The sequence below is a fragment of the Drosophila tropicalis genome, unplaced genomic scaffold, assembly GCF_018151085.1.
Source record: "Drosophila tropicalis isolate 14030-0801.00 unplaced genomic scaffold, ASM1815108v1 contig_158, whole genome shotgun sequence".
NCBI classification, from domain to species: domain Eukaryota; kingdom Metazoa; phylum Arthropoda; class Insecta; order Diptera; family Drosophilidae; genus Drosophila; species Drosophila tropicalis.
Window position 1 is genome coordinate 6141843 of NW_027172602.1, and position 27965 is coordinate 6169807.

At 38.9% G+C, this 27965-nt stretch overlaps 5 protein-coding genes across 5 annotated transcripts; 3 read left to right on the top strand and 2 right to left on the bottom strand.

Annotated features, from left to right (window-relative positions):
- The first annotated feature begins 19 nt into the window (after positions 1-19).
- Positions 20-18101, top strand: Chpf (Chondroitin polymerizing factor). Its single transcript, XM_068302022.1, has 6 exons — positions 20-921; positions 10182-10868; positions 15420-15575; positions 15640-16242; positions 16295-16790; positions 16859-18101. Exons 1-6 carry the CDS (start codon positions 700-702, stop codon positions 17227-17229), a joined length of 2535 nt encoding a protein of 844 aa, XP_068158123.1. The 5' UTR covers positions 20-699; the 3' UTR covers positions 17230-18101.
- Fer3HCH (Ferritin 3 heavy chain homologue) lies at positions 4768-5695 on the top strand. The gene is made up of 2 exons (XM_068303345.1): positions 4768-5038; positions 5111-5695. Exons 1-2 carry the CDS (start codon positions 4892-4894, stop codon positions 5567-5569), a joined length of 606 nt encoding a protein of 201 aa, XP_068159446.1. The 5' UTR covers positions 4768-4891; the 3' UTR covers positions 5570-5695.
- Ns3 (nucleostemin 3) lies at positions 17990-20250 on the bottom strand. Its single transcript, XM_068302034.1, has 4 exons — positions 20026-20250; positions 18665-19961; positions 18390-18595; positions 17990-18319 (listed from the first exon to the last, which is right to left on the bottom strand). The coding sequence occupies exons 1-4, from the start codon at positions 20125-20127 to the stop codon at positions 18092-18094; spliced, it is 1833 nt and encodes a 610-aa protein (XP_068158135.1). The 5' UTR covers positions 20128-20250; the 3' UTR covers positions 17990-18091.
- A 90-nt stretch (positions 20251-20340) lies between these two features.
- On the top strand, positions 20341-22214 carry O-fut2 (O-fucosyltransferase 2). Its single transcript, XM_068302597.1, has one exon. It carries the CDS (start codon positions 20391-20393, stop codon positions 21924-21926), a length of 1536 nt encoding a protein of 511 aa, XP_068158698.1. The 5' UTR covers positions 20341-20390; the 3' UTR covers positions 21927-22214.
- A 1428-nt stretch (positions 22215-23642) lies between these two features.
- Met (Methoprene-tolerant) lies at positions 23643-27892 on the bottom strand. Its single transcript, XM_068283652.1, has 2 exons — positions 25922-27892; positions 23643-25343 (listed from the first exon to the last, which is right to left on the bottom strand). The coding sequence occupies exons 1-2, from the start codon at positions 27266-27268 to the stop codon at positions 24162-24164; spliced, it is 2529 nt and encodes an 842-aa protein (XP_068139753.1). The 5' UTR covers positions 27269-27892; the 3' UTR covers positions 23643-24161.
- Between the last annotated feature and the right edge of the window lie 73 nt (positions 27893-27965).

Genomic DNA, 27965 nt, shown 5'->3' on the forward strand with positions numbered 1-27965 from the left:
CGAACTCGAACATGGATCAAACTCGAACATTTGAGTCGAACATCGAACATTGAACGGATCGCACCGGCACTCGGACTCCCGGCATTTGTTTTTTTTAATTAAATTATAAATTATTTATTGTTTTTTTTTTTTTTTGTGTTTCGGTTGACTTTCGGCGGCAGGTTGTAAAAATATTTTGAAGTCGAATTTAAAGTGTTTTCGAGAGTGTGTTTTGTGAAAAGTGGAAATGTATAGAAAATGCCGATTTTAGCGGCAAATGCAAAAGGCGGCAAGGGCAAATCAACAGAAATAATAACAACAACAACAACAAAAGTGTCAAGGGAAGAGCAAAAGAACAAGAGCAAACATTTATAAACATTTATTGTTGCCAAAAATAAACAGCAATTCGAAGGCCCAGCAGAAGCCGAAGCACTAAAAAAGATACCACAAAAACCGACAAACGAAAAAGAATCAACAAGTGCAGCAGCATCCACGACCCGAGACCAAGTCGGAGAAAGCCATAAAATGTGCATATGACAGTGGTCTCCTCCAGAACACCAAAACCGAGTTCCAGTTCTCTCTCTCTGTCTCTGTCTGGTTCCCCCATATCTATCGCGCTTCCTCCTTCTTTCCCTTGGTCTCTCTTTCCCCCTCATCCATCCCCACGTAAACCGATCCAAGTTCAAGTGCAATCCCCCCTTAAGGAGAGAGGCCTTAGACATGCGTAGACCAGTTGCCTCTTTGAATCGTAATCATTATTTTGTCATTGGCCTGCTATTGGGACTCGTCTTGAGCTTCTATATACCGCAGGATATTTGGGAGTTAGTCCAGCAAGAAGAATGCCCACAAGAAGCCGCTGAGAATTTACTAATCGAACGCTTTGGCCAGGATTTTGAGCCACATTTGAATTTGATCAATAAGCCGCTGGCGGCTAAAAAGCCGGTAAGTCATTCACCCCATAGCCCACATACATATGTACATACATATATCCCGATTTTTAGCTCCATGCTGTATTGCGGAATTCATGTGTTAGTTGTTAGTTTTTTTTTTTTGTTTTGGTTTTTGTTTTTCAAATGCAAATGCTTTGGGTGTGTGTGATTAAAAATGAGTCGCCATCCACATTGGGACTCATATATCAGGCAGTCAGCAAACTGATACTGATAGCAATTTATTGACCTTCTTGCTTATCGCCACCTCCGTCGATGCCTGCTTACGTCGTTCTGTGCTGCCGCCGCCACTTTTCCCAACCCAATCAAATAAACACTCATACACTACCCTATAGGGAAATCGATTTGCATTACATTTGCTAATTGTACCATGTATAAATACAAAAAACAAACACCCATAAAGATTTCATGATTGTGTATGGTCAATCGATATCACAAGTTAAACGTTAGAAATATCTTTTCTCTTTTCCCAAATAAATTTGAATAATGCACATCACGTGTTCTTTAAATTAAAACAACTTTCATTTCCAGGATTTCTTAAGGCAAGTCCTATGAATCCTGAATCGAAGAAGGTTTCATTTTACATATATAACAAAAGCTTTATTATATCACTTTTAAATCTTCATTTGGAATCGTCAGATTCACTAAACCTATTCGAATTACAAATTCGTTGGAAAGTTTTTGGAAATAAGTTTATTAGAGTTAAAACCAAATCCTCTGGAGAACCTTTCGCCAGATTGCAAGGATTATTGATTCACATTATTAGATCCTGTAAACAGCTACAGAAAACTGAGCTAAGATAGACTATTTGCTTAGCAAATAAAGCGATTAACTCAAGAGTATTTTGAATGATCAAGTGTTAAAAAACTATAGTCTATAGAAAGGACCTCTAAATCTATTTGGGAGCTGAATTTTTTGGCTACTTGGCTACGATTAATTGTGCCAATTAAACATCGTAACTTAAATGTTATCTCCGTTTGAAAGCTATATATAATGAGATTGAATAGTTTATTGTTTATATTCAGTAAATAAAACATACATTTAATTTATTGCAATTTCTTTTCGATAGTCATTTAGATTATTTATTTAGATAAACCTACATATGTATGTATTATAAACCTTAATCTATGACTTACCACAAAATTCTAATTACTATAAAATAAGTATTTATATTCGATCAAATTAACACAGTTTTCATTTAAACGATGTCACTGGATTCCTATATATATATCAAGATCATACTTCAATAACCAATTGGCGCCCTTCTGTGGGTGGCCGCCTCGTATTCGTTTAGAATGAAAATGAATCCGAAAATCTCAGATTTTGTTGAGTGTTGAATTTCACCCCGATGAGGCAAACCTATTCAATTCTTTCTTTCTTTCGTTTTGGGTGGGCTGCCGCACCTACTCCTAACTGACTACTACTACTACTACCACTGCCTCCCACTTATATGAAGGCAACGTCAGAGTAAGTCGAACGTCATCTTTCATTTCTTTTTTAGTAGCTTAAATTGTTCTTCTTATCACCGATGTCGACGTCGTGGTTGTTGTCGATTTTGATAGCACACATGGGAACCTGCAGAGCATAGTACAACTGCCTACTTACCCTTTACCGATCCGTACGTCTGCTACGCTCCGCTTCATATTGTTCCGTCCGTCTGTTCGTCCGTCCATCCAGTGTTTTAGGTGCAAAGCTTACTTCACGGCATGACTTGCCGAAGGTGCGCAGGTTTTTGTTTGAAATGCAGGCTCATCAATTTCATTTTGTGCAAATAAACGCATACAAATTATAAATTAGATCACACGGCATATTAATAATTAATTTATTACCCGTCGAAATTCGTTTAAACATATTTAAATTGTTTCTCTTTCGTTTTTTTTTTTTTTTTTGCAAACGTTTGAATTTTATATTAAGCAGCCACAACGAAGAATGTATAAAACAATTTTATTGTATATTTTTTGTGGTCTCTTCTTTTTTTTTTTTTTGCCTTTGCCGCAAATTTTTGTTAATGTTAATAAATTTCTTGCACGTTTTTGGTTTATTGAGTGTCTGTAATGGTCTCTTTTTTTTGTTGTTTTTGTTTTTTGGTGAGTTGCCATAAAGTCAACCAAAAATAAGAAACTTTTAAGTGTTAAACAAGTTGTTTGATACTTCCTGATTTGAGCAAAAAAAGTAAGAAGTCATTGGCGGTTCTGGAACTGTGAAATAAAGACAAAGTTGCCCCTTAAAGTATGCTATAGACTAGAAAAGTATTAGTTTTCACTTACAGGAAATTTCTAACTTTTCTTGGGGCTTGTCACATATGTACTTAAGTCCTGCTTCGAGGAGAATATTTTGATCCACAGAACAAAAGCGAATTCTTGGACTGCCTATTGCATACTTTAGGGGGTAAAGTGCCCCTCGTTTCACAGTTGAAACTAGATTAAGGCACGTCCTAATATGATATATTAATATATCCTTTATTTGCGGTAAAAACTTAGAAAGATCTGCTAAATATATGTCCATTATAGGCTTTGGGGGATTAACCGAATGACATTTACAGACTAGTTTTGACATCATTAAGATATTGATTTGGGTTTTCTTTTGAACTAAATCGGACCATACCTTTTCGTGTGTTTTCCTCATGACTTTATATAAGTAGACAGACATTTTGTATGTTTGTGTTTAAATGACTGTAGTTGATGGTTATGATGGTGTATTCACTTTTTAACAATGATTTGCATAACCCCCCACGTTTTTCCACATAGAGTAGAGAGTAGAGGGTCGTGTGTCAGCATGTGTGTGGACAAAAAAAAAAAAAAATGCTTACTTTACTTTACTTACTTTACTTTATTATTGCGTTTTTATGAGTCGTTGTCGGTTGCCGCCGCACATGGTTCCAAGAGTCAGAGTTTTTTTCTTTTAATGTGTTGTGCGTAATGTCCAGTGTGTGTGTATGTGTGTGGTAGTGTGTATATATAGATAATGTCTAAAAACTTGTTCGCATTGAAATTTGAAACCATAATGAAGTCGGCATACCCTTATCAACAAGTACTTGATCTTTAATTGATTTCAAGTTGGAAACAGTCAAAGCTTTATCACGATTATATATATTGGATTTGAATGTTTTATCATATGTATATACACACACACAAAGTGATTGCTTCATTCATGATGCCCTAAGTTGGGGTTAGGAAAAACATTGTAAAAAAAAAAAAAAAAACTCGGACAAAAGTCATTTTTTCCATTCACTTAATAAAAGACAATAACTGCGTTTACTTAACTTAGTTGTGGTTATTGTTGTTGTTGTTGGTGTTGTTGCTGCTAAAAAGCAAATATACAGTGTATATTAAATGTACACACACTAAGCTAAGTGCCGACAATAATGGAACGCATAATGGACAAGACGTTGACGGCCAACAAGAGGGACGTAAGTTAGGGGGATGCACAAGTGAAAACAAGCCGGCAAGCACTTTGAACTCTCTCTCTCTCTGTTTCTCTTAACCCGTTGACAGTCAACTACTCCCTAGGTCAGTAATTATCTGAACATCGATGTTTTTTCCTTGAACTCTAACCCATTAACTGCCCCTGAATCATTACTCTTCTGTCCAGGGTGCCTCACTCACATTCAGATATTGGGGGAGAAAAATGAAGTAAATTTCCTCTCCCAATATTGAAATTTTAAATCTTGAACTACTATTTCATAGCCAGGAACGATTTCCCTCCCTCCAAAATGTCCGATGTCGCATCTCAAAATCCGCCAATAATCATCCCCAAGGGCAGGTTCCCCCTGGGGTCACCTTTTTAGCATCCGGGTTTGCTCATTCCAATCATTTTCCAGTTCAAGCTGGCTTTCCTTCAAGCGTCATGTACGTAATGGAGAATTAGTTATAAGTATTCATTGATTTTCAATTATACAAATTTTCGGTTTCCTATTTATACACCAAAAAACAAAAAAAGAACAAAAAAAAAACCTTCAATAAAAAATGGCAAATTTCCTGCGTTCTCTGGCATCACAAGGACAGCGACACATGTGTATGATAATGCGTCAAAATTTTGCCAAAAACTGTGAACAGAAGCTTAACGATCAGATCAATATGGAGCTAAATGCATGCCATCAATATTTGGCCATGGTAAGACAGAGACGAAGACACATTAGGCCATGTCGTCGCCCCTTTGAACTTTTATTTTTCTCTTCTGTTTAGGCCTATCACTTTGATCGCGCCGATGTCAGTTCACCGGGCGTACATAAATTCTTCCTTCAGGCCAGTGCCGAGGAGCGTGAACATGCTGAAAAAATTATGACCTATATGAATAAACGCGGTGGCCTAATTCGATTGCAAGGTATTCCCGAACCGTTGCCATGTTTCAAAGATACAATGGCAGCTCTGAGACATGCTCTCAAAATGGAATTGGATGTCAATCAGCATTTGCTTGATCTGCATGCATTGGCTAGCAGTGAGGATGATCCCAATCTGTGTGATTTCATTGAGGCAAACTTTTTGCAGGAGCAGGTCGATGGACAAAAGATATTGGCCGATCTAATACGTCAGCTGGAGCGAGCCACCACTGATGTGGGGGATTATCTATTTGATAAATATATGCAATCTGCTGGTGCATCAGGTGGTGCCATGAATTTGGAAAAGGATACCACTCGTCGGTGACCATTTCTATATATTTCCATTTTTTGGTTTTATGTAGCGTAAAAGAATAATCGGTTTTTTCTTTTCCTTTTGGCAGTATTATCAATTGCTAGACTATAAATAAATTGGCTTATCAATTATATATAAGTATATGTATGTATATGATTGGACAAACTGTAAATTGGGCAGCGTTTAGTGATCCGATCCAATGATCCCATTTCGGATAGGGTTAAATTGAATTTAACCAAATTGAAGTCAGTTATTGACTGTGGTGGAGAGGCTTAATTGAAAAGCGCGTCGCATTTCCGGCTTAAGGCCCATCTCACTCGAGAGCACATTGATGTGCTATTTAGTCTGTCTAACTGCGTTCTTAATTAATTGGCAAAAAAGCACTATGGACCTATGGACCGTCTGTCTCTGTCTCTGTCTTTGCCTCCGTGTCTATGTCTATGTCTATGTCGTTGCCGGCACACTTGTCTCAATTAAGATTTTGTACCGATCCAATCCCAAGTCAAGCCAATCCAATCCGCTCACTCAACAACTCACTTACTACTAGCTGACTGCCCACAATGAATGGCGCAAAACGACGACGAGACTCTGAAAATGATCCGAGATTGAGTACAAAACGCAGCTGGCTTATGATGAGACACACACATACATATACATACATACATACAACACAAACAAATAGATAGTTAGATAGATAGTCAAGGTAAATAATCTCCAATCTTCCTAAACAATCTGCACATTTTAGGTGATGACTTTTGTAATTATGTCAAATATGTAAATGACTGGGAAAGATTGATTGGTAGATGACAGCAAAAATGTCATATGCCTATCAACTAGACTTTATTTTAATCATTGCCCATTGGGAATAAGAAACGTAAAAAGAAAGACGTTTGTATCCTGATTTAGATTTAGAAACAGACAAATAAAATTGGATGGGAATCTTCTTCAGTTCAGTTCAGTACATTGTTTGCCCAATGGAGATAAGATAGACCTCCTCCTTCTCATTGAATGATAGTCCTCTCTCTCCGGCAAAAGTTTAATATGTATTTTCCATGTAAATATTTCATAATCTAACTGAATTTTCTTGGAAATCTCACCCGTAGATGTTTCTATTAAAATGCTGAGTAACTTTCGCCCTCACAAAAGACAAAAGACAATATTTACATGATGATTAATCACATTATATATCAAATTGTCTTTAAACTCAGGATAGAAACAACTTCCAGCACCCAATAAGTTATATAGAGAGCTTCGTTTTTATAAGTTCTTCGTTTAATACATTTATTTATCTATTATTCAAAACCGCCAAAATAGAGATCGTTGTGAAAGGTCATGATCATCCAGCTGAATTAAAACTCGTGCTATAATATCTTGACCATCTTGAAATATTACTGAACTTCTGTAAAATCAGCTGAGCTTTGTGCAGCCCTGACTGGGCGGCTTTAATCTGACTTCCTTTTCCATTCATGGAACGTATATAGACTTTGCTTGCCAAGGCAAACATATAATATAAGTAGCCTAGTACGTACATATATATGCTATATATATTTACACACTGTTAATGAGCCATATATTGTCGTAATCTTGAGATTTATTACACACAATGCCGCTGCCGCTGCCGCTGCCAATCGTCAATGGTGATGCCTATTACCCTTAGTGGTCTATCTTAATAACGATCAATGGGCATAATTATTAGTCAGAAATTAACAGAAGGAGAGAACTTGATTGGTTGCCAGTGCAAAAGACATTTTTGAGTCATTTAGTGCAATTGCTGATGGTATTTCCATTTCTGAATACCTTCTATTATCTAGGTAAATATAAACACTCTGACACACACACACACAACTAGACCCAATATCAAATGTTGTTTAATTAAATTTGTGGGAATAAGGCAAAATGTCGTCGATAATGTCTTCGTCTCTTCATCTATCCGTGTGTGTGTGTGTGAGGTTCTGATAATTGTGAATTTTTGATAAGCCCCTTTAATACCATTATACCCCCCCGCCCTTCCCATCCACACTTGAAACACTTCCGTTCTTTCATTACGTCACAAGGCTCTTGCCGCTCTTGAGGCTCTCTTGGGCAGGTTGTTATCAATTTTTTGTAAAAGGCAATTGCAAGATTTTCAATTTAAATTGAGCCCCCAACCACGTGCCACACTTACTCACACATACGCACACACACATCATGTTTTGGGCAAGCCGAATAGGTTGGCCAATTTCTATTAATGAAATTCTATTCACCTGGCCTTGTATTGTATCCATCGGCACTCGTGTATGTAGGTAGGTAGATACAAATTCAGAAGAGATTATGTACGATTTCGTATGGCCACGTTAAAAACCAAAACAAACAAAATTCTTCAATTCCGAATAGACAAAGCGCAAAATTTCGTACAAATTTTCGATGCATCATTTTCAGGTGAGTGGGATCCAATACCGTGCACCTAGAAGGTGATGTGGCATATACAAGTTGATCAAATTTATGTTATTAATCCTTTTTCAACCCGAAAAGTATATCCCCTATCAGTATCAACAGTTGTTCGTCGATGTAAACTTCTAGATCTTGAAGATTATAAATTTTTCCCGTAATATTTAGGCTTTATTAAATTTAAGACACTAATTAGTGCAACCGTTATCTTTCGTTGCACAAAATTTCATAAAAATCAGATCAGAAAAATAATGAAAATATGCGTAAAAACGTTTTACACTACGAAGAAATTGGCCTTTGGCTTTTCTAATAAGCTAATAAGTACCTGGTATACCGAAGTCAGCACGAGGAATTACTCTTTGGGGAGGGAGGGTATTTAATTTTTTGTGTTATTCCAAAAAAAAAAACATCTATTCCAGATCTAGGTGAATATTTGTTGGTTTTTGTTGCCACTCGCCATTTACCTCTTTGCTTTTTCGCAATATTTACACAGATGATTGCATTTTGAACTATGGAGCTGAATAAACTCACATAATAATAATAAAACATACATAGGCTACATATTGGCTATAATGTGGAGCAGCAGCTTATACTGATAATATGGGCGCAAGGTTATCTTGTACAATCCTATGTATGTATGTTGGGGAAAAGGTAATAAAGCACTTGATTTACTCGATTCTGATTTCAATTTCAAGTGTCTCCACCTACCGCCTCCTGACCCCGTCAGAGAAATAGACAAGTCACTTCAACTACTACTACTACTACAGCTAATAATGGTGATTATCGCTAATTGCTGGCCCAGTATTAGTGGACACATAGAACACACGTTGTTTTCGACGACGAGCAAATAAGCATTCTAACTATGTACTTCTAGATATTGACTCCATAGTGTCTGTTCGTATCTGATTGTGTAACTTCAGCTGCAACTTTACGACTTTACTGCTTGGTGTACCAACTTCTCCTCCTCCTCCTCCTCTTTCTGCTCCACCTCATACTATAACCTTGAGCATTAATTTTACGTCTGGAGGAAGGAGGAAGAGACTGAGACGGAGGGGAGGCCTTTTAAGTGCCACCAAATAGCGGGTTTTTGGTTTTTTGAAACTCTATTAAAAAAATTATTTCTAATTAGTCATAAATTTTACGGATCCTCCACGCCGCCCATTCACCTCCCACAACCTGTAGCCATTTAAACATTCATTCTCTTGACTCACGCAAGTGTTTACTTAACAATCTCAAGTGTGTGGAGGAAGAGGCGGAGAAGGCCGTCTGGATAAGTGCCCAGGAAGATGCAAAGGCAGGCACTCATCAATATCGGCGCCCATCTCCCCAGCGTATCGCATGTTTGACGAATAATGAGAAGGTCGGTCAACACATTAAAATGAAATGAAACAACAAAAACAAAACACAAAAAGAATGCCAAGTTGAGCATGCAAAATGCATTTTCACTAAAAACACTAAAACAAATTTTATGGTCAAGACGACGGGGGATTCCCTCAAACGTCACTTGAGTAAAAATAAAAAACTTTGACTATTACATCTAATCTTGGTGGGGGAGGAGCCAACCGATTACAGTGTAGACTGAGACAGGAGACTCCACTTCAAATATTCCATTTATGGGGTAGTTGTTTAAATTGATTATATTGAAGTACCTAAGTACACATGTTTTGTGGAGATGTAATCGTTTTTAGACTCTGGAAACAAAAAGCAAATAACAAAATCTCGAATAATGTCTCAGGCAGAAGCTTTACTTTTGGAGCTTACTTACTTTCGAATTGAAAATTATATCCCCTAACCCCTTTAAGGAACCCATCATATGTTCTAGTGAGGTATTTTGAATCTTATCATGTAATTTGCATTGGAAAAAGGAGCTGTAGGTAAAAAACAATCTTATTTCTTAACGTTTGCTATAATATCTAACACTTTTTGTTAGATTGTACAAAGTTTTATAAAGATCAGGGGTCTATATATCATACATTTTCAGGTCGAAAACTCGGTGAGGAAAACTTTTCACTGTGTTTTCTTTTCTGCAAATCGAAAAAACTCTTTAATTAAGACAAAAACATTCATTGGGTATACAAACTTCGGCTTCATATCGTACTGGTTTTTGTTAAGCTTTTGCTGTTTTGTTTTTCAGGTACCACAAAAATAATCTCTGATCTATTAATATACCATTTGGTTTTGTTTTTTGTCTCTTTAGGTAAAAAATGTGATACGTCCACGATATTACTCCTCGGAGCTGGGCATTCGTGAGAAGATCTTCATTGCTGTGATGACCTCGCAGGAGCACATCAACACCTTTGCCACTGCCTTCAATCGGACCACTGCCCATTTGGTTAACAAAATCAAATTCTTCATCTATGCAGATAGCGTGAAGGCCAATTACAAGCTAAAGAACATTGTCGGTTTCACCGATACCCGTGAAAGTCGTCGACCATTCCATGTGATTAAATACATTGCGGACAACTATCTGGATGATTATGATTATTTTCTTATGGTTCCGGATAATGTCTATGTGGATGCACGCAAACTGAATACCTTGCTCTATCATATGAGTATAACATTTGATCTTTATATGGGCGGAACTCGCAATGATAACAACCATGACAATGCAAAACAGCAGCAACAATATCCAAATTATCATAATGGCGAAGGAGGTCAAGGTGGTAATGATGATGCGGGAACACCGCCAGAACCAGTGGAAGTCAGTGATCGCAATTACTGCTCCCTGGAGGCGGGCATATTGCTGAGCAGCAGTGTCATCCGCAAAATGCGCAACAATTTGGATCGATGTGTCCGAATAGGAATTAGCAATGATCATAGCATTAATATTGGACGTTGTGTCAAATATGCTAGCCATGTGTCCGGCTGTCAGGAGACGTTTCAGGTAAGCAGCAGCACACACATTCATATGTATAAATAGATTTGGAAAAATATGTCCAGAAACATCATAAATGCCAAATTCAATAGAATAAATAAATAAAATTATTTGAACCAGATTTTCTTCCCATGAGCTCTACAAATCCTCATTACACTATGATAGCAATTGTATCTAACCTAATCCTTTGATCCTTTAAGTGGTGTTCAAATGATTATGATGTTATAAAAAAAACATTTCCTAAAAAAAACTATGTACACATAATGGAAAATCAGGAAAATTTGCCAAAACATTGGAAAATATTTCATTTTTTTTCGCCCTAAATCTTCTTGCATCACAAAAGTTGTTTATGTAATCGGTTTTCTATATAACTCGCGATGATTAAACAAAATTTCAGAGAAGTTGAAATTAGTGTTTAATTGAAATGCCACGAAAAGTTTTTTTTTTTTTTTGGGGGGGGGTTTTTGGAATTATTTTGGCACCAACAGAAATCAGTTTTACTCCCACTTTTAATGGAGGGGGGAGGAGGAGCTCCTGGGGACTGCTGACTGTTGCAATTAACAGATGTTTCGATATGTCCCAAAATCAAAGATAGTTTTATATTTCGTATAAATGATCTGTGTGTGTGTGTGTGTTGCTGTGTGTTGGTGTGTACATGTGTTTAATTTAATATGGGCCTTCTTGTCGTGTCGTGTGCTCTTCCCTCTCATATGCTTTCTGTGCTGTCTCCGCTTCCTACACGACGCCGTTTTATTTATTTAAACAATTTGCCGTTGACTAAACGACACACAAACATAACAATACACTCAAAAAGCACATGCGACACACGGACTCGATCTCGATCTTGATCTGCCACTGTCGTTGTCTCTGTCTCTGTCTCTGCCTCCGACTGACGCCTATTACTTGAACGAAAAATCAGTTCATTGATACACAGATAAAGTGACCCTGAAAATATGTACACATAATATACAGTGACTCCAAATTGAACTTTCTTTCAGCACAGATTTGAAATATTCATACGTTTTTGGGGACCAGTAAAAAAAAAGGTCAAAGAGGGAGGCCAACAACTAGCTAAAGGACCGCAAGGGATGTTTAGGTTGGAGGTTCAAAAAATGATATTCTGCCAACAAATATCAACGGCAGGGACAGCTCAGGAGTCAAAATACCATCGCCAGGAAAGCTTTATTCCATTAAAGATGTTCTGTTTAAAAGATTTTAAAGTTCTCAAAATGTAAGTGACCCAAAATTAAAGATGTGACATTCACAGTTCCAACACAAAAATGGCAAAAATTACCTAAAGAATAACCGAGTTGAAACAGTTTTAATCTATTCAGAATCCAGTGACAGCCGAAGGGAGCCTGTGCCTAGAGGTTGATGACTGTTTCACCTTTTTGGTAATATTCAAAATTTTAGATGGGTTGCAAAATGCATTTCTATAGCTAGAAATTTGCGTCTATCTTATTTCAAGCTAACAACATTCCAATTAATCATAAGACTGTCTGGGGGGTCGGCAAATAACTTTGAGTCACTGTGGATACAAGACAAAAACAAAAACCCCAAAGCAAATACCACACATGAAAAAAAGATACGGAAAAGAGAATTCAAGAAGAAATATCAAAATCAGAGCAAAGACAGCGGCAGAGCAGAGAGTTAGAGAGTGTGAGAGAGACAGAGAAAGAGAGCAAGAGATTGGGAATCTTCTTGTTTAACAATAAGCATGGCCAGAAGAAGCTGTAGTTAAAGCCCCAACAAGGGGTACAATGCTTTGGGGGGCTTAGAGGAGGGCACGTATACATTCAAACCATTTGACCAGAGACTCCATCTTCAACACGTATCATCTCACAGCTTCCATCAGAAGCATCACCCAATGCTGGTGCTGCTGCTGCTGATGGACAGTTTATTTAATTTCCAAGTAGCAACAAAGAATTTCTTAGATGTCTATAAAGGAGAAAAAAACACCAAATGAAAACAAAACAAAAAAGTGTGTAAATAAAATGCGAGAAGCACGCTCAAATAGCAAAAAGGGGGGGCAGAAACCAATTGAAATACTTGAGCGACAGTTTGACAGGAACTGCTCTTTGAGTGTGTGTGTGTGTGTGTGTGTGTGTGTGTGTGTGTGTGTGTGTGTGTGTGTGTGTGAGACAGAATGTGCGTTGTGTGTAAGTGGATAATTGCTGCAAATGTGAAGAGGTTTACATGGCTTTTAAAAAGGGTATAAATCAGAATTGCTCTGTTCTTGTTTTTCTTTATAGAATATCCATTACAATCAGAAATTTACTAAAACTGGCACAAACTGTTCAGTCTATGTATAGCCCAAAGAGCGAACTAATCTAAAAAACTTACAGGATTATCAATGCCTAGAATAATTTGTAAATTAACTCTTAGTTAAAGAACTTAGAAGAACTAACTTCGGAGTTGTAAGCTATGTCTTTCCTATTTCGCCACATCTAATTGTAATTCCCAATCAGTTTTAGTGTAGAGGTAGTACTATACCGACACCTTTTTTTCACCTCGAGCCTGCTGAATAGAAAAGTAGAAAGAAGAATTCTTAATATTTTAAAATTGAACCTTTATTTGTGTCCGTTTAACTCATAGTTTTCAATATCAATAAAGAAACCATTTGATGATCTTTTTAGACGTTTTTCCATATACGACTTTACATTAATCTCAAGTGGGACAACCCAGAAGTTGAGTCACTGCAATGAGTACTGCTGCTGGGTATTGGGATATGGTGCTGACCACCTGTTGACCTGTTGTCCTTGGGCCCTCAGGAGACGTTCTGATCATAAATCAATTGAAGAGCAGTTGAGAAAGTAGGAAAATGCGTTTCTAATCATTATTGAGATATTTTTCGCATTGTTTTGTTTATTTGCTGATGAGAATCTATTTATACATTATACCACACTCAATTGCCTACTATTTGCTTACGCATTTTCGCAAGAAAAAACAGATACGAATACCCAATGGGTATGCAAGCAAGTCGAAGCTTGTATACCCTTATGGAAATTCAATTCAAAATGTAAGTTTCTAAATTTTCTTTTATAACAAAAAGTAGCTCGATCAGAAACTGTTTTACCTTTCTTTTTTTTCATCATAATCTATCATCATTTGTAATTCTCTTTTTTTTTTGGTAGGGTATTGAGAAACTAGAATATAAATATGAACCTAGAACTTGCTTTTTGTTTGGATTTGGGTTCGGATTTATTTATGCCGCATCTAAAAACAAAAAAAAAAAAAAAGATAGAAAGGCGTCCGGTAATGGAATGATTTATGTCTTATGTGTGGTCCCTTAGCCAAGAGTAATTATGCTTATACAAACATACATACATACATACATAGTTCTGTGTGTGTGAGTGAGTGTGCGTGTTTTATAATTTTTGCTCATTTTAATTAACTTGCTGCTTAAACAACGGTCACACATCTCCTTCAGCTTCAGTTTCATTTGCAGTTGCTGCCGCAGCTGCAGCATCTTCAAAAGCGCCGTTCCCATTCATCCATCGTCTGCATGATGTTTTTGTTTCTTGATTTGATTAATTATTATAATGTTCGCCCTATAAGTTTATTAACTGGAAAAAAAAACCAAATGCCAGCATATGCTATAAAGATGACATACATATCCATCCAAGATATGAGAGCAAGAGACTTATTAAAGATACACACATATTCAGAAAGGACGAGAGTTAAAGATTGGATCCTGTGATTCCTTACCTTTGTCTTAGAAGTTTCCGTTGCGTTTTAACGAAATTTGCTAAAGTATAGAATCCTAAACCCATGTTTCTTACCTATCCTTGCTATCCTTATAAAAAAATAGCCCTTAATTCGAATCTAAAATTGTTCTGAATATAAGATAATATAAACTAGAGTAGGGTAGGCAAAACAAAGGTGAATGTTTCCTGGAAGAACTATAAAATCATCCGTTAACTATTTAACAAATAAATATATATGTATATGCTCATGTCGGTGTGTGTGTGTGTAAATAAATGGCAATGTGAAAGAGAAGAGCAAAGAGTTAGCTTTTGGGGAAACATTGGAGCCATTGGACCCAAGGGAAGCAAGAAAAACGATCTCTCATTCATCCATGCCAAAGCCATCGACGACTGTTTAGTGCGGCGATGTTAATTTAATTATGCACTCCTCCGAACAAGGCATGTGAATCTTTCAATGGGCCGCATTTCAATACCCTATACCCTGTGCGTGGTGACCACACGAAGAGTTAGGAATATCAGTATCATCCAGCTTAAAAAATTAACTAAAATTTTGAATACTAGAAGAATAAAAGGAAAGGATAATGTGTATGTATAGACAACAATTTCAATTGGATGTAGGATATTCCCAAGTCGATGCATCGACTTGACTGGCAAACGTTATATTTCAACTTTTATGGATCGTAAAGCGAACTAAAAGAAATTATGGAAAAGGAAGTTTTTTTGTTTTTAATGACTGTGAAAGGGAACACACACACACACATGTGGATATTTGTGGGAATGAGATCGCAATCATGAGACCGACTATGACATTAATGTATTCCAACTTGTTTTTTTTATTTTGTTCTTCTTCTAGGGCATGCAACAATATAGCTATGCTTTGAACATACACGACCGCCATCGTAAGGATCTCAGTGCCCTGTCAAAGGAGCAGGCATTTCGTAATGCTACCACAGTCTATCCAGTGCAGAGTCCTGAAGACTTTTATCGTCTGCATGCCTACTATTCCAAGGTAATAAGTTTAAATTTTTAAACAGGACACTAAGTACATTTAATGCTCCTTTTGTTTTTTGTAGCATCATCTGGATCTGGTGCAGGAGCGTGGCTATGCCTTGGAACAGAAATCCTATCGCATAGCCAATGGCAGCATCTCAAATAAAATATTGGAAATTCGTTGGCCATTGGGAGTGCCGCCGGTTAGTACACCAGAGACACGTCACGACATCCTTACGTGGCAGCTACTAAATAGCACACATAGCTATCTGCCGCATGGCAATGCCGAGCATACGGTGGCACCACTCAGTCGCATCGAGGCCATTGATTTTGCCAAGGTCTTAGAGATTGGCCAGCAATATGCCGCATTGAAGCATCCGAAGCTTAGCTTTCATAGTTTACACAGTGCCTATCGTAAATTTGATGCCACACGTGGCATGGACTATCAATTGCATTTGAATCTACAGGAGGGATCGGGCAAGAGTCGTCGTTTGCTGCTCAAATGTTTCGAGGTGGTCAAACCCTTGGGCCGTGTGGAGGTTGTACCCTCGCCCTATGTCACAGAGAGCACCCGTATAGCCATTTTGTTGCCATCTTTTGAACATCAAGTGCCAGATGCCTTGGAATTTGTTGACCAATACGAACAAATCTGTATGCACAATCAGGACAACACTTTCCTGCTGCTGGTGAGTATTGACTCATTTGGCCAAACTATTTGAACATTTATTTTGATTTCAGATCTTTCTTTACCGGCTGGACTCACCCAGCAAGGGTGATGACGATCCTTTCAAAGCCTTAAAGACCTTGGCTCTCGACTTGTCCTCAAAATATAAGACAGATGGCTCACGCATTGCCTGGGTTAGCATACGACTGCCCGAACAGATGAGTGAACCCATCAGTCCAGAGGATTGGATTCTGTATGCCTCAATGTATGGACCCAGGCAGCTGATCAGTCTGGCCGTTGCCGATTTGGCATTGCCCAAGCTGGGATTGGATTCCTTAGTGCTAATGGCCACAGCGGGGATGGCATTCAAGGCCGACTTTCTCAATCGAGTGCGCATGAATACCATTCAAGGTTTCCAGGTATATGCACCCATCGGTTTCCAAATGTATCCATGCCGCTGGGCACATTACTGCAAGGAGTGCGATACCTGCGATGTTAGCCAGAGTAGCGGCTATTTTGATCGTCACAATCAGGATGTAATTGCCTTCTACAGTCGCGATTATGTGCAAGGTAAGAAAGGAGTCAATTTCTATCATCATTGGATCCAACTTCATTTGTTTTTCTCTTCCCTTTTGTAGCGCGAAAACTTCTGGATCCTCAGGGTTTGCCTATTATACGCAGCGATCTGGATATCGAAGAGCTCCTCCTGGCACCAAATCGTCCTGAGGGTGTCACCAGCATATTGGACATGTTTGTTGCCGCCCAACATACAGTCCACATATTGCGCGGAGTAGAACCCAATTTACGCTTCGGTCAGAATGTGCGCAATCATTTGGCACGCGGTGGTTCCCTGCCCACCGGCACAAGTACAGCCGATGCTGAAGCCGAATCGGTGGATACCAGGCAATGTAGTAAACCTGGCAGGGCACACTGCATACATTTGGCTTCACGTAAACAGATCGGCGATGCGATCATACGCTACGAGGACAAAAGTATTCTTCACAAATAGCAGCAAGTCACAAATGCTTAGTCAGCTCCAGCTGTTGCTCCGGCCTGTAATATCATCAGTTCCTTTTTTAACTTATATATTGTATATTTTCAAACATGTCTCTGTGTGTGTGTGTGTGTGAGTGCTTGTGTGTGTATGGCTGAATGTGTGTGTGAGTGTGTGTGTTTCCTACACTTTTATATGTCGCATTTCTTTTCGGTATGAAACAAATCCGAATTAATTTATTGATAATCTAGGCAATTTTTGTTGTTGCTTTTGCTTTAAAGTGAAACTTTTTAATGCTCAAAAAAAAAAAAACAAAAACTGGTAGACAAGAATTGATATACATATGTATACATATATGTATGTATATAGTTTAGTTAGCATATTTTCTTCCCTATTTCAGTTAACTCTAACCACTTTTACATACATATGTAGCTGCCAAAATTTGCCGTGTATAACAGTTGTATGACAATTTAAGGAGCCATACAATTATAGATTTAAGAAAGGAGAAAAACAAAAAATGCACAAAACACCAATAAGAAAACAAGAATTCCTATATAGTTTACAATTTATAATGTACTCCAACAATATAGATTTAAGCCATTGACTTGAAGTTATAGCCAAGTGGGGTATCTGCGTGTACCCCCAAGTAAATACATGTGTAAATACATATCCATATCATCTATAAAATTTATCTACCTAGGTGCATTACATGATTGAATTTCCTTCCTATTGCAGGATACTAATCATGTAGTCAATGAAAAATCTGCATCATGTGTTAATTCTAGTTTCGTTTAATGTACAAAAAAAAAAAAAAAACAAAGAAAATCTGTTAAAAGATCATGGTTTTTGTTTTGGAGAAATACAGGCCAAGCCCAAGTTAATGTTCATCCAGATGGGAGAATTTTTTACGTAGCTTCTCACGTCGCTCCTTTTTCACATGTCGCCAGGGTTTCGCTTCTGGACCGGATTGACCAGAGCTGGCCACCAGGCTGCCATCATTAGCTAAACGCACATGTGGGAAATTGGAACGGCCCTTGACATGGGCATGATTGGGTTTCGCTTCAAAGAACTGATGATCTAGCTCTTTGGCCGTGCTCTTGTTAATCTGCAAAAAGGATATCCAGAGAGATATAGTGAAAAATGCTTAAATGCAAGGAAAAGAAAGTTCAACTTACGCGCATGGCTCGTTGTTGCTGGCCGGGTAACTGGGACTCTTCGATCACTTTACGCTGGCGTTCAGGAAACTTGTGATACTCTGCCTGATCGATGGACGGCGGAGCTACAGCATACAAGAGTTTGCCGTTAACATAGTCCTTAAGAACATAGCGGGCAGAACGTGCTTGATCCGGCTGTCCATTCGAAGTCATAAAACCGCGATTATCTATTGAATGCAAAAGAAAAAAGAAATTGATTTTACTGATTTGAATTAAAAAATAGCTATGCAACTTACACCCATAGGCCAGCAGTAGCTCCTCAGAATGTGGCGGACGTTCCATATCCTCACCCTCTAGCGGTTTGGCTATCACAATACCATATTTATCTTCTAGAACATGGCGCGGTATGCGTTCGCACAGTAAATTCACAGCAGGCACATGATCACGCATCTGATCGATGGGCAGTATACCGTTGAGCAACATATCAGCCTTAGTCAATACAAAACTGGGCATAACCAAACCGGGGCAATCGCATAGGAGAATATCTGTATCCAGATATAAGGTCTGGAAGCGTTTTGTTTTGCCGGGTGTGGCCGAAACGGATACCTTTTTCACTGTCATCAGAGAATTAATGGTACTGCTTTTGCCGACATTGGGATAACCCACCATGCCAATGGTTACATGCTGCTCTGTATGCCGAGGTCCTGTGTAGACGTGTCTCAAGAATTCTATCAGTTCTACGCGTGACAAAAGACGTGGACTGTTCTTGTCGCCCGGCAGCACCGGTAAATCATTTTTCTTCAATTCATCTGTTTGAATCTTCTTCTCAATGGCCTCTAGTGTCTGCTCTACTGCATCCAGGGATTGTTGAATTTCTTCAGCTGCTTTTCTTACCTCGTCAAGCTGCAAAGCCGATTCAGTATCTTTGTGCTTGGCACTTTCGGCCTTAAGTTCCTCCTCTACCAGAGTGGCAGAGTAGAACGCTGTGCGTATTCCCTCCTTGTCAAAGTACTCTGCCCAGTATTTGCGTTGCTCTTGCGTCAATAAGTCTGACTTATTGACCAAAATCATGTTCATTTTTGTGTTCTTCACCTCCTTGACATAAAGTTCCAGATCCAAACTTCGAAACAGCAAAGGATTTCGGGCATCGACAATTTGTACCACAACATCGGAACGTTCGACAACGCGCCACAATTGGCGCCAGAACTCGAGATTCTTTTCGTAAGGGGTCATAAGAATCTCCTCATCCTCCTGCAGTAAAGCGAGATCGCGACGCCAATTAAGGAAAGCTTCATTCTCTGATCGCTCCAAATCTACGGCACTAGTCTCTTTGCTCCATTTGGGACGACGTGGAATCTTTAACTGATCTCGGTGCTCTTCATGCTTAAGATGCATTTGCTGCTCCTGGGTTTTGCTTAGAAGACCCACCCTCGCCTTAGGATTCACAAAGGTTATATTCAGTTTCTCCGCCTGAAATTCTGTGCCAGCCAGTTCAGCTGTGCGTAGAAAAGCCTGGAACGAGGATTCCTCCGTCACAGAGGACAAATTAAGGCGACCCCAGTCATATCCATCTTGCAATTCTGTGGTATGTAACTAAAAAAAACAAACAAAATGAATATGCAGTTAAGTGAGCTGAGGCTTTCGTCGAAATATTTACCATGGTATCATTATCCACTTTACGCCGCGGCGTGTGTCCAAAGCGGTCTTTGATCAGCTGTCGCCCCAAATTGGATGCGCCAGCCTTGTTCTTCTTACTCATTTTATCGAATGTTTTGTATGTAAATTGTTGCTAGTTGTTTTTAGTCAATTAAGTTTAAACAGTTAATTTCAGGATGAAATTTAAACTAAACAAAACACGTGTGTTCTATCAGCTGGAGTTGATTAGAGATGGACCAAAATTGTTAAGGTTCGCAGTTTGCATGTCATCGGAACGAGTGGTTCGACTATCGATTACCGAATTTGCCATCTCAAAGTGTTTTCAAATTAGAATAGGTTGTTTTTTTTATCTCGTATATATAAAAAATGCATGCAGGTTGGTGGGGGCACCGACTGGTTCTAATTATCCTACTGCCCAGCTGGTCGTTGGCCGGTGCCGCACTCAATACCACCAACAGATCTCCAGTGACGACGCCTATCCAAATCAGCAACACTGTGTGCCCAGCCCAAGGTTCTGGTTGCGGTAGTCTTCATCACTTTTGGCAAACATTTCATTCAGAGCCTGCAGATAGGTGCCCGTCCTCCATTTTAAAGCTCCGCGGCACTGTATACATACTCTATGATGTCAACATCTCTGAGGGATTCAATTTACGCCGAGATGTTTACATTCGCATGGCTGTGTTCGTGCGGCGACTTCAGCGGCAACGTAAACGCTTTGCGAATGTGCGTCTGGTGTTGCCGCCCTGGCCACGCCTCTACCATTGGCACTCGCACAACTTGGAGCAAAGCCATTTACTGTGGCGCCACTTCTTTGATCTGACCAGTTTGAGGCGTTATGCCAAAGTATTGGATTACGATGAGTTCTTAGCGGAGTATCGCACGTTTGGAATGCCAGCTCCACCGTATGTTCATATTTCTCAGGTTTTCCGCCTTATGCACTATGAAGTCATGTTGGAGCAGGGCATATTCAGAGATAAATACGAACGTGTTTCTCCCAATGCCGATGATCGGGCATGCAATGAATACTCTTTTGTGGGTGGGCCGCTGTTACAACAGGAACTCCTCCGTTATGGACGCTATCATTGTGTTCGATTTCAGGGTAGTGCTGGTTTATTAGAGCGCATGCTGCGTGAGGCCATAGACGAGGATACGTCGGGGTCGGAGGATGTTAATGACATGAGGGTTTATGCTGTACTTAGCGCAGAGACTGTCCTCCATGATCATTGGGGTGATGAACATTTCTGGAGGGCTCGACGCTCAATGAGATTTGCTCAACCCCTCAGTCAGGTAGCTGAGGACTTTAGGCGTAACGTACTGAGCACCACGGACACTTCAGCTGGAGTTCAACGACCGACGTTATGGGATATGGAGCGACCGAAACGAGATGCTAAAGGCGGCGATTATTTGTGTGCCCATTTAAGACGCGGAGACTTTGTGAAATCACGTGAAACTACCACGCCCACTCTCAAGTCTGCTGCGCAACAGATAAAGCAGCTTCTAAGAGCCTTTAATTTAACCACTGTGTTTGTATCCACCGATGCCACCCCCTATGAGCTGCTCGAGCTCAAAGAACTTTTCTATCGCTTTCGGTTTATCCATTTCACGCCTGAATCGAGTGCTCAGAGACTACAACTAAAGGACGGCGGTGTGGCCATTGTGGATCAATTGATCTGCTCATATGCCCGCTACTTTGTTGGCACCTATGAGAGCACCTTTACATATCGCATCTACGAGGAGCGTGAAATTCTTGGCTTTAGCAAAGCTAGCACTTTTAATACATTCTGCAAGGCACTTGGGGGTAATTGTGCCCGTAATGCTGTCTGGCCCATTGTTTGGGGCGACGACGAGGATAATGATGATAGTGATGCTGATTATTATCGTAACGACAATGATTTGTACTGATATACTCATTCCATGCCATAGAGACTAATGCCTTTCTCTCACTTCGCATCTGTTTCCTATATCTTCGCCTGTATATATACTCTAAAACTATGTGTAAGATTAATGCTAAGTTTATAGTTTTATTATGTGAGATTATTTTATAAGTAAAATTGTAATAGAACAAAAAAACCAACCCATCTGCGATGCTTATACCAAAAAAGAACAGAAAAAACAAACAAACAAAAGCAACAAATACTATAATTGTAAAACAATCTCAATAAATTGCCATTTTGCGTATTAAAATTAAAATTCAGTGTATATGATTCCTGAATATAAGTATGTACATATATGTAGATCTATGTATATATGCTTGGAACATTTCTAAAGATGCTAATGATCGCTAAAAGAGAAAACATTTGTAAGCATATAACTTTTACTGCTCAAAAGTCTGTCATCTATTCAAATAGATTTTTAGAATTTAAGCTTGTATAATGATTTACTATCAGTTTTATTATCAACGATAATTATGGAGTTATTTGAGAGGTCATGGCAGGCCACCAATGTTAGTTTTTCCATAAAGGGTGTATTCATTTTGGTAAGCAGTTCGTAACACATAGAAAATCGCACAAATTGGTCAAATATATACATATAATAAATATTCGTTTGTTTGGCGTTACATACATATGTATGTATATATGTATATTGGCCTAGGGTATGGCGAATTCGTGTTGCATTTCCAATCTGCCTAAATCTAATCAACCTTTCATGAACTGTTGATGTGGTGGGCAAGGTGATTTCATTCATAAATCGACTAGTTGTTGCTGTTGAAGTTTCACAGGGCCGCGGTCAGGCAGAGCGATAAGAAGAGATAATGGTTAGATCATATAATTATCACTTCATTTCCGGATTTCAGCAATACAATGCGCATCATAATTATATGTCTCACCATTTATGGCAGCTTATCGGTAATAATTATACGAATTATTTGAATTGGTTTTTGGTTTTGGTTTTAATCATTATTATTGTTAGCTTTTATTTATTATTTTACAAGCTAATTCATTTTTAATGCTAAAATTTAGCAAAAAAAAACCTGTCGAAAAACAACGCAAAATTATATAGTATATAACATTAAATTACATAATTCCTTAAATATAGCTAGAACTGTACGACTAACTTTTAGAAAATAAGTTAAACAAACATTCAAAAAAAAAAAAAACAAAATAATTGTAGAATATTCCACAAAAAGGCAAAAGAAAAATTGATATTTATATTTAGATATGTGTACAACCTATATACATATATAAACTTAGATAAGCGAAAAGTGATTAAAGAGCACAACTCATAGAAATAAAAAAAATTTTTTAGTTTCTTATTAACTTTTTACAATTTGCTTAACAATTAACATTAAACTTATGTGTACATACTAGAAAAACGAGCGCCGAGGCATGTAAACACACATAAATGAAAAAAAAAGAAAAAATTTAGCTACACAAACTATATATATATACCATATATACACATGTATATATGTATGTATATTAAATTCATAATAGCTACAGAATTAAAATAAAAAAATTTTCGCTATAAAACAAAAAAAGGTTCTAATTGACAAGGCAAACATAAAACGCGGCCCAGTCCTTTTCAGCAAGAAAAGTATATAGCACACATATCTATTCTATATATATGTATACTATATACATTCCAAGAAATGCTCGCCTGATATACATATATATATATATATATATATATATATCAAGATAAGATAGCATGTCCCTCTTAAACGAAAAAAAAAATCCCCGTAAATATTATTTTTATAAGGGTTCCATGCAAAACAAAAAATCAGATAATAATAACTGATCTCCTTCTCCCATTTAGAGATAATGGTGTTTAGCCCAGACTTCTTTGATTTTCTATTATTTTGAGTATTTTTTGGTTCATATTCCGACAAAACGAAATGAAATAGTTGCAAAAAGAATGCTAAACTAATAACAAATTCATTAGTTATACATTAGATGGATGAAGTAAAAGAATAGACCATAATTTGTACCATAAATATCATAAAAAACTCGAGTAAATTGGGTAAAAGAAAATCTGTCCAATTCTATCTACTATATACACTTAAGAGGGGGTTATTCTAAGCATATGAAGCCTGGGTCAAACACCGCATTATACTCTGTTAAGGCTAATGGATCTTAAATAAATAAATAACGAAAGCGCAAAAAATAATGTTAATATCGAACAATCCGAAGGCTAACACTAAAGCACACGCCGCTGTTGCTTCATTTGTTGGCTTGTGGTGCCATTGGTGTTCCTATTGCTGCTGCGATTTGTGGTGCTGCTGTTTGTTGTGGCGGTGGTTATCACTGAGACGGCCTGCGGCTTAACTGGGTGCGGGTGGGGATGTGATGGATGTGGGAGTGATTGCGGAAGCGCTGTCGCATCATCATATTCGCTTTGTATATTGACCAGAATCTGTTTTTGCTTTTGATGTTCCAACATAATGGCATCCATTTGCTGCTCCAGCTTTGGAAGTAATGTACTGCGCTGTTCCTGTTGCTGTTGATATAGTGATTGCACCTCTTCATCCAGTGTGGAGAGCTTGTTGTCCAGGCAACGCAGCGTGCTTGTTAAGGCAGCATGTAATTGATTTGGCGGCGATTTCTTCAATACACTGGGGCGTTCTGGTGCAGAAGATGGTGGCGAAGGTGAGCCACCTTGTGGACTGGGACAGGGATTAGAACTGGGACTAGCAACTGGCGATAGTTGTATAGACTCATGTTGATTATATTGCAAATTTCGTGCCGCTGTATTGACAACATTCACGGACTGGGTTATCGAATGTTTGACTGATGACGGTGCTGGTGGCACTAATGCCAATTGTGGTGGCAATGGTGATGGTGATAACTCCTCCAGCGTTAATGTTGTGGCTGTTGAGGCGGGCGAGCTATATCCATCATCCATAATCTCCATTGGCTCTACCGAAGATTGCCGCTGGTTCTGTTGTTGGTGGTGCTGTTGTTGCTGATGTTGTTGCTGTTGTTGCCCTGCTGCACTTTTCTGCAGATTCTCAATTAAATACAAGACAATCCTTTCCAACTGTTGTGGGGCTTTCGATGCAGGCAAATCTGGACTTGTATGCGTTGGTATATCGGCCTTAATGATTGTCGAGAACTTATTTTTCATTTCCTGGACTTTACGTTTGCCAGACTGCTCATCGAGCAGCGTATTAACGCACAGAAACGAATGCACCTTATTCGTGCTCTTGTCAATCTCGAGGAAACCTTTTGTCTGCAGATAAATGAAACGTCCATTGCGGGACAATAGACGATAACAGCTCTCACCATAATCGCTATTGCAGTCATACATTTGTCTAAGTGCCACAATTACCCAGCGCACATCATCCAAATGCATAAAGCAAAATGGGCTCAAATTGCGTACCTTAAAAGAAAAGAACAAAACACCAATAACATGGCATAAATCAATTACATGTACGATATAGAAAAGTCCAAAAGATTCCCATCAACCATTCCAAATGCCATCAAAATGATTAGGGGATTACATAAGGCTTTTTTTCCTTTTGCTTTTTTTTTTCTACGCCCCAAAAAGAAAAACTATTTGAATTGATCTAATCACATACACTTTCGCAAGGGTATTATTGTTTTTGTCGCCCAAATTGCAAAATGTATGTATATAGTATATAGATTATTGATTACTGATATTTCTAGATCCCGTAATTGAATTTCGTATGACTTTGAGAAATAGAGAGTCTACTGGAGACCACATAAAGAATAAAGATAAACGGTTAATTGAAGAAAGGTTTAGAAATCTTTTGAACATTTTATAAGGCAAATGTGTTAATCTATCAACTTGTTGAACAAAATAATAATAATAAGCAATATTTCAAAATGTTCTCAAAACTAATGTTCTCGTAGTGGGTAAGAGTATGTATGGCGGAATGAGACTTATGTAATCTCTCCTTTTGGAAGGGGGGAAAAATCTTATCTAAGGATAATCACCTCATCTTTCATGTAGCCGGCAACAATGCCAATACGCTGATCACAGTCAATAATGCTGCCATCTATGAGATGCCTTGTCTTATACTCCAATTGATACGGTTCAGGTTGCCGATAAAGTAAACTAAGCGGTGTATATAGATGGGGGGTGGCATTCGGGGCAGAAGTATCATCCACTTCTGGATCCTCTCTTATTATTCTGGCCATGGCCACAAGTACAATATCATTGCCACTGATGCCATGGAGAGCCGCCTGGGCAATGGCATCATGCTGCGGGAGGCAGGGTGGTATCGTTGCTGTTGTAGGCGTGGCATTGGTATTAGCCGCTGCCGCGGCCGCTGCTGCTGCCGCAGCAAGCATATTATTGTTACGTGATCGTCGAATGAGCTGGGAAACAATAGGATAATTGGCAGCTGCTCCACCCGTCAGCGATGAGTCACTGCGTCGAAAGCAGCCATCAATTTTGACCAATTCATAGTGTCTCGTGGATTCGGCCCTAGTGGAGGCACGTGATAGACGTACGGAGAAGCAACGGCGATCGGAACGAAGACGTTCATCAATGGCCGCCAAATGGGCAATGGTACGCGGACTGGGCGGATGAACACCGGATGGCTCCAGTTGATTTACATGCTGCTGCTGATCCTCCTCCATCTCCTCGTCAACGTTGTCGTCATCATCGCTGCCTGACGTCGACGTCGACGCCAGTGTATGCTGCTGCTGTTGGTGCTGTTGCTGCTGATAGAACAAGGTCTCGATATCACGTGGTATGAGCTGTTGCCTGAGTAGCGCCTGATCGTCGGGATGTGTTATCTGAAGCAAATTCTGACCATACAAATCCGATTGGCAATGTCCCAGTAATTGCTCCACACTGGACGAGACAAGCACGATTTGGCCGTTGCAGGTTAATGTGATGAAGAAACTATCGAGCAACTGCATCAGGGTGTCGGTCAGCAGGGGATTCGTTTCATGAGATGAGGTAGAGCCCTTTAGGCCCAATTTCCGCCGCCGCCGCAGAGCGGACTTGCCAAAGACATATTGCAGACGTAATCCATGCGTGGCAAATCGTAGCACCGCTGTCTTGTCCAGTCGACGCGTCGATTCTGCTGCATGTGGCACCATTGTTGCCAATTCCTGGATGCTGGCATTAAGTTTATCCCTGCGTTGCTTTTCGGCCAAATTTCGAGCCTCCCGGCCATTGGCGGCCTCGGCAGCGGCCGCAGCGGCGGCGGCAGCAGCAGCTGTTGAGGTTCCCGTTGTCGTTGTTGTTGTTGCCATAACTGCGACGTCAGCTCCGACTGAGGCCGTAGCAGAGGCGGAGGCAGTGGCTGTCGTTGTCTCTGCTGCTGCCATTTTATGTAAAACGGTTATTTTGCGCCTTGTTTTGATTCTGCTATTTTGCTATTTTCTTTTGAATTTTTCTTTTCTCCATAACAGAGAATTTTCTTCTCCCTTGCACTCGCTCTCTCTCTTCCGCACTCTTTCTCTTTTTCTCACTCCGTCTCTCTCTTTCGCTAGTTAATATTTTATAATTTATTTTTTTTTTTAGTTTTTTCAAGGTCTTCTGTTTTCGTTGTTGTTAAACTTTAACTAACCACCTTTTCGCCTCTCAGTTGTCGATGTTGTTGTTTCTATTGTTGTAGTCGTCTTTGCCTGTGTTAATGGCTTATGTTTTCTCTTTAAACTACTAATAATTATTGTATTTTTCCGCTTGGTTTTATGTTTTTGTTGTTATTTTGTTGCTGGTTTTTTGTAGTAGGCTTGGGGCTTAGATCTCACATCATCAGCACACACACACAACAGAAATACGCATACGCACGCACGAAGACACACACACACGCATAGACATGCACACACATTAATGGAACTATTTAGACTTTATATACATTTCAATATATACATGTATATATATTGTTTATATTGGTGATTAATTGTTTATAAAACAATTATATTGTTTTGACGACATTTGAGGGAGTAAAATTATCGATATATCGATTGGATACGCAGTTACTCTATTTACACTTCATTGTGATATCGATAACATGTAAAT

What these genes read in the sequence shown, in the direction of transcription:
- Chpf (XM_068302022.1), top strand. Translation starts at nt 700, where the DNA reads ATGCGTAGACCAGTTGCCTCTTTGAATCGTAATCATTATTTTGTCATT. An exon ending in GCTGTCAGGAGACGTTTCAG is followed by an intron (nt 10,869 to 15,419) that starts GTAAGCAGCAGC and finishes TTCTTCTTCTAG; the next exon opens with GGCATGCAACAATATAGCTA. An exon ending in ACAACACTTTCCTGCTGCTG is followed by an intron (nt 16,243 to 16,294) that starts GTGAGTATTGAC and finishes TTTTGATTTCAG; the next exon opens with ATCTTTCTTTACCGGCTGGA.
- O-fut2 (XM_068302597.1), top strand. Translation starts at nt 20,391, where the DNA reads ATGCATGCAGGTTGGTGGGGGCACCGACTGGTTCTAATTATCCTACTG.
- Met (XM_068283652.1), bottom strand. Translation starts at nt 27,268, where the DNA reads ATGGCAGCAGCAGAGACAACGACAGCCACTGCCTCCGCCTCTGCTACG. An exon ending in CCGGCTACATGAAAGATGAG is followed by an intron (nt 25,344 to 25,921) that starts GTGATTATCCTT and finishes TTTTCTTTTAAG; the next exon opens with GTACGCAATTTGAGCCCATT.
- Fer3HCH (XM_068303345.1), top strand. Translation starts at nt 4,892, where the DNA reads ATGGCAAATTTCCTGCGTTCTCTGGCATCACAAGGACAGCGACACATG. An exon ending in GCCATCAATATTTGGCCATG is followed by an intron (nt 5,039 to 5,110) that starts GTAAGACAGAGA and finishes TCTTCTGTTTAG; the next exon opens with GCCTATCACTTTGATCGCGC.
- Ns3 (XM_068302034.1), bottom strand. Translation starts at nt 20,127, where the DNA reads ATGAGTAAGAAGAACAAGGCTGGCGCATCCAATTTGGGGCGACAGCTG. An exon ending in GCTACTGCTGGCCTATGGGT is followed by an intron (nt 18,596 to 18,664) that starts GTAAGTTGCATA and finishes TGCATTCAATAG; the next exon opens with ATAATCGCGGTTTTATGACT. An exon ending in AGCAACAACGAGCCATGCGC is followed by an intron (nt 18,320 to 18,389) that starts GTAAGTTGAACT and finishes TCCTTTTTGCAG; the next exon opens with ATTAACAAGAGCACGGCCAA.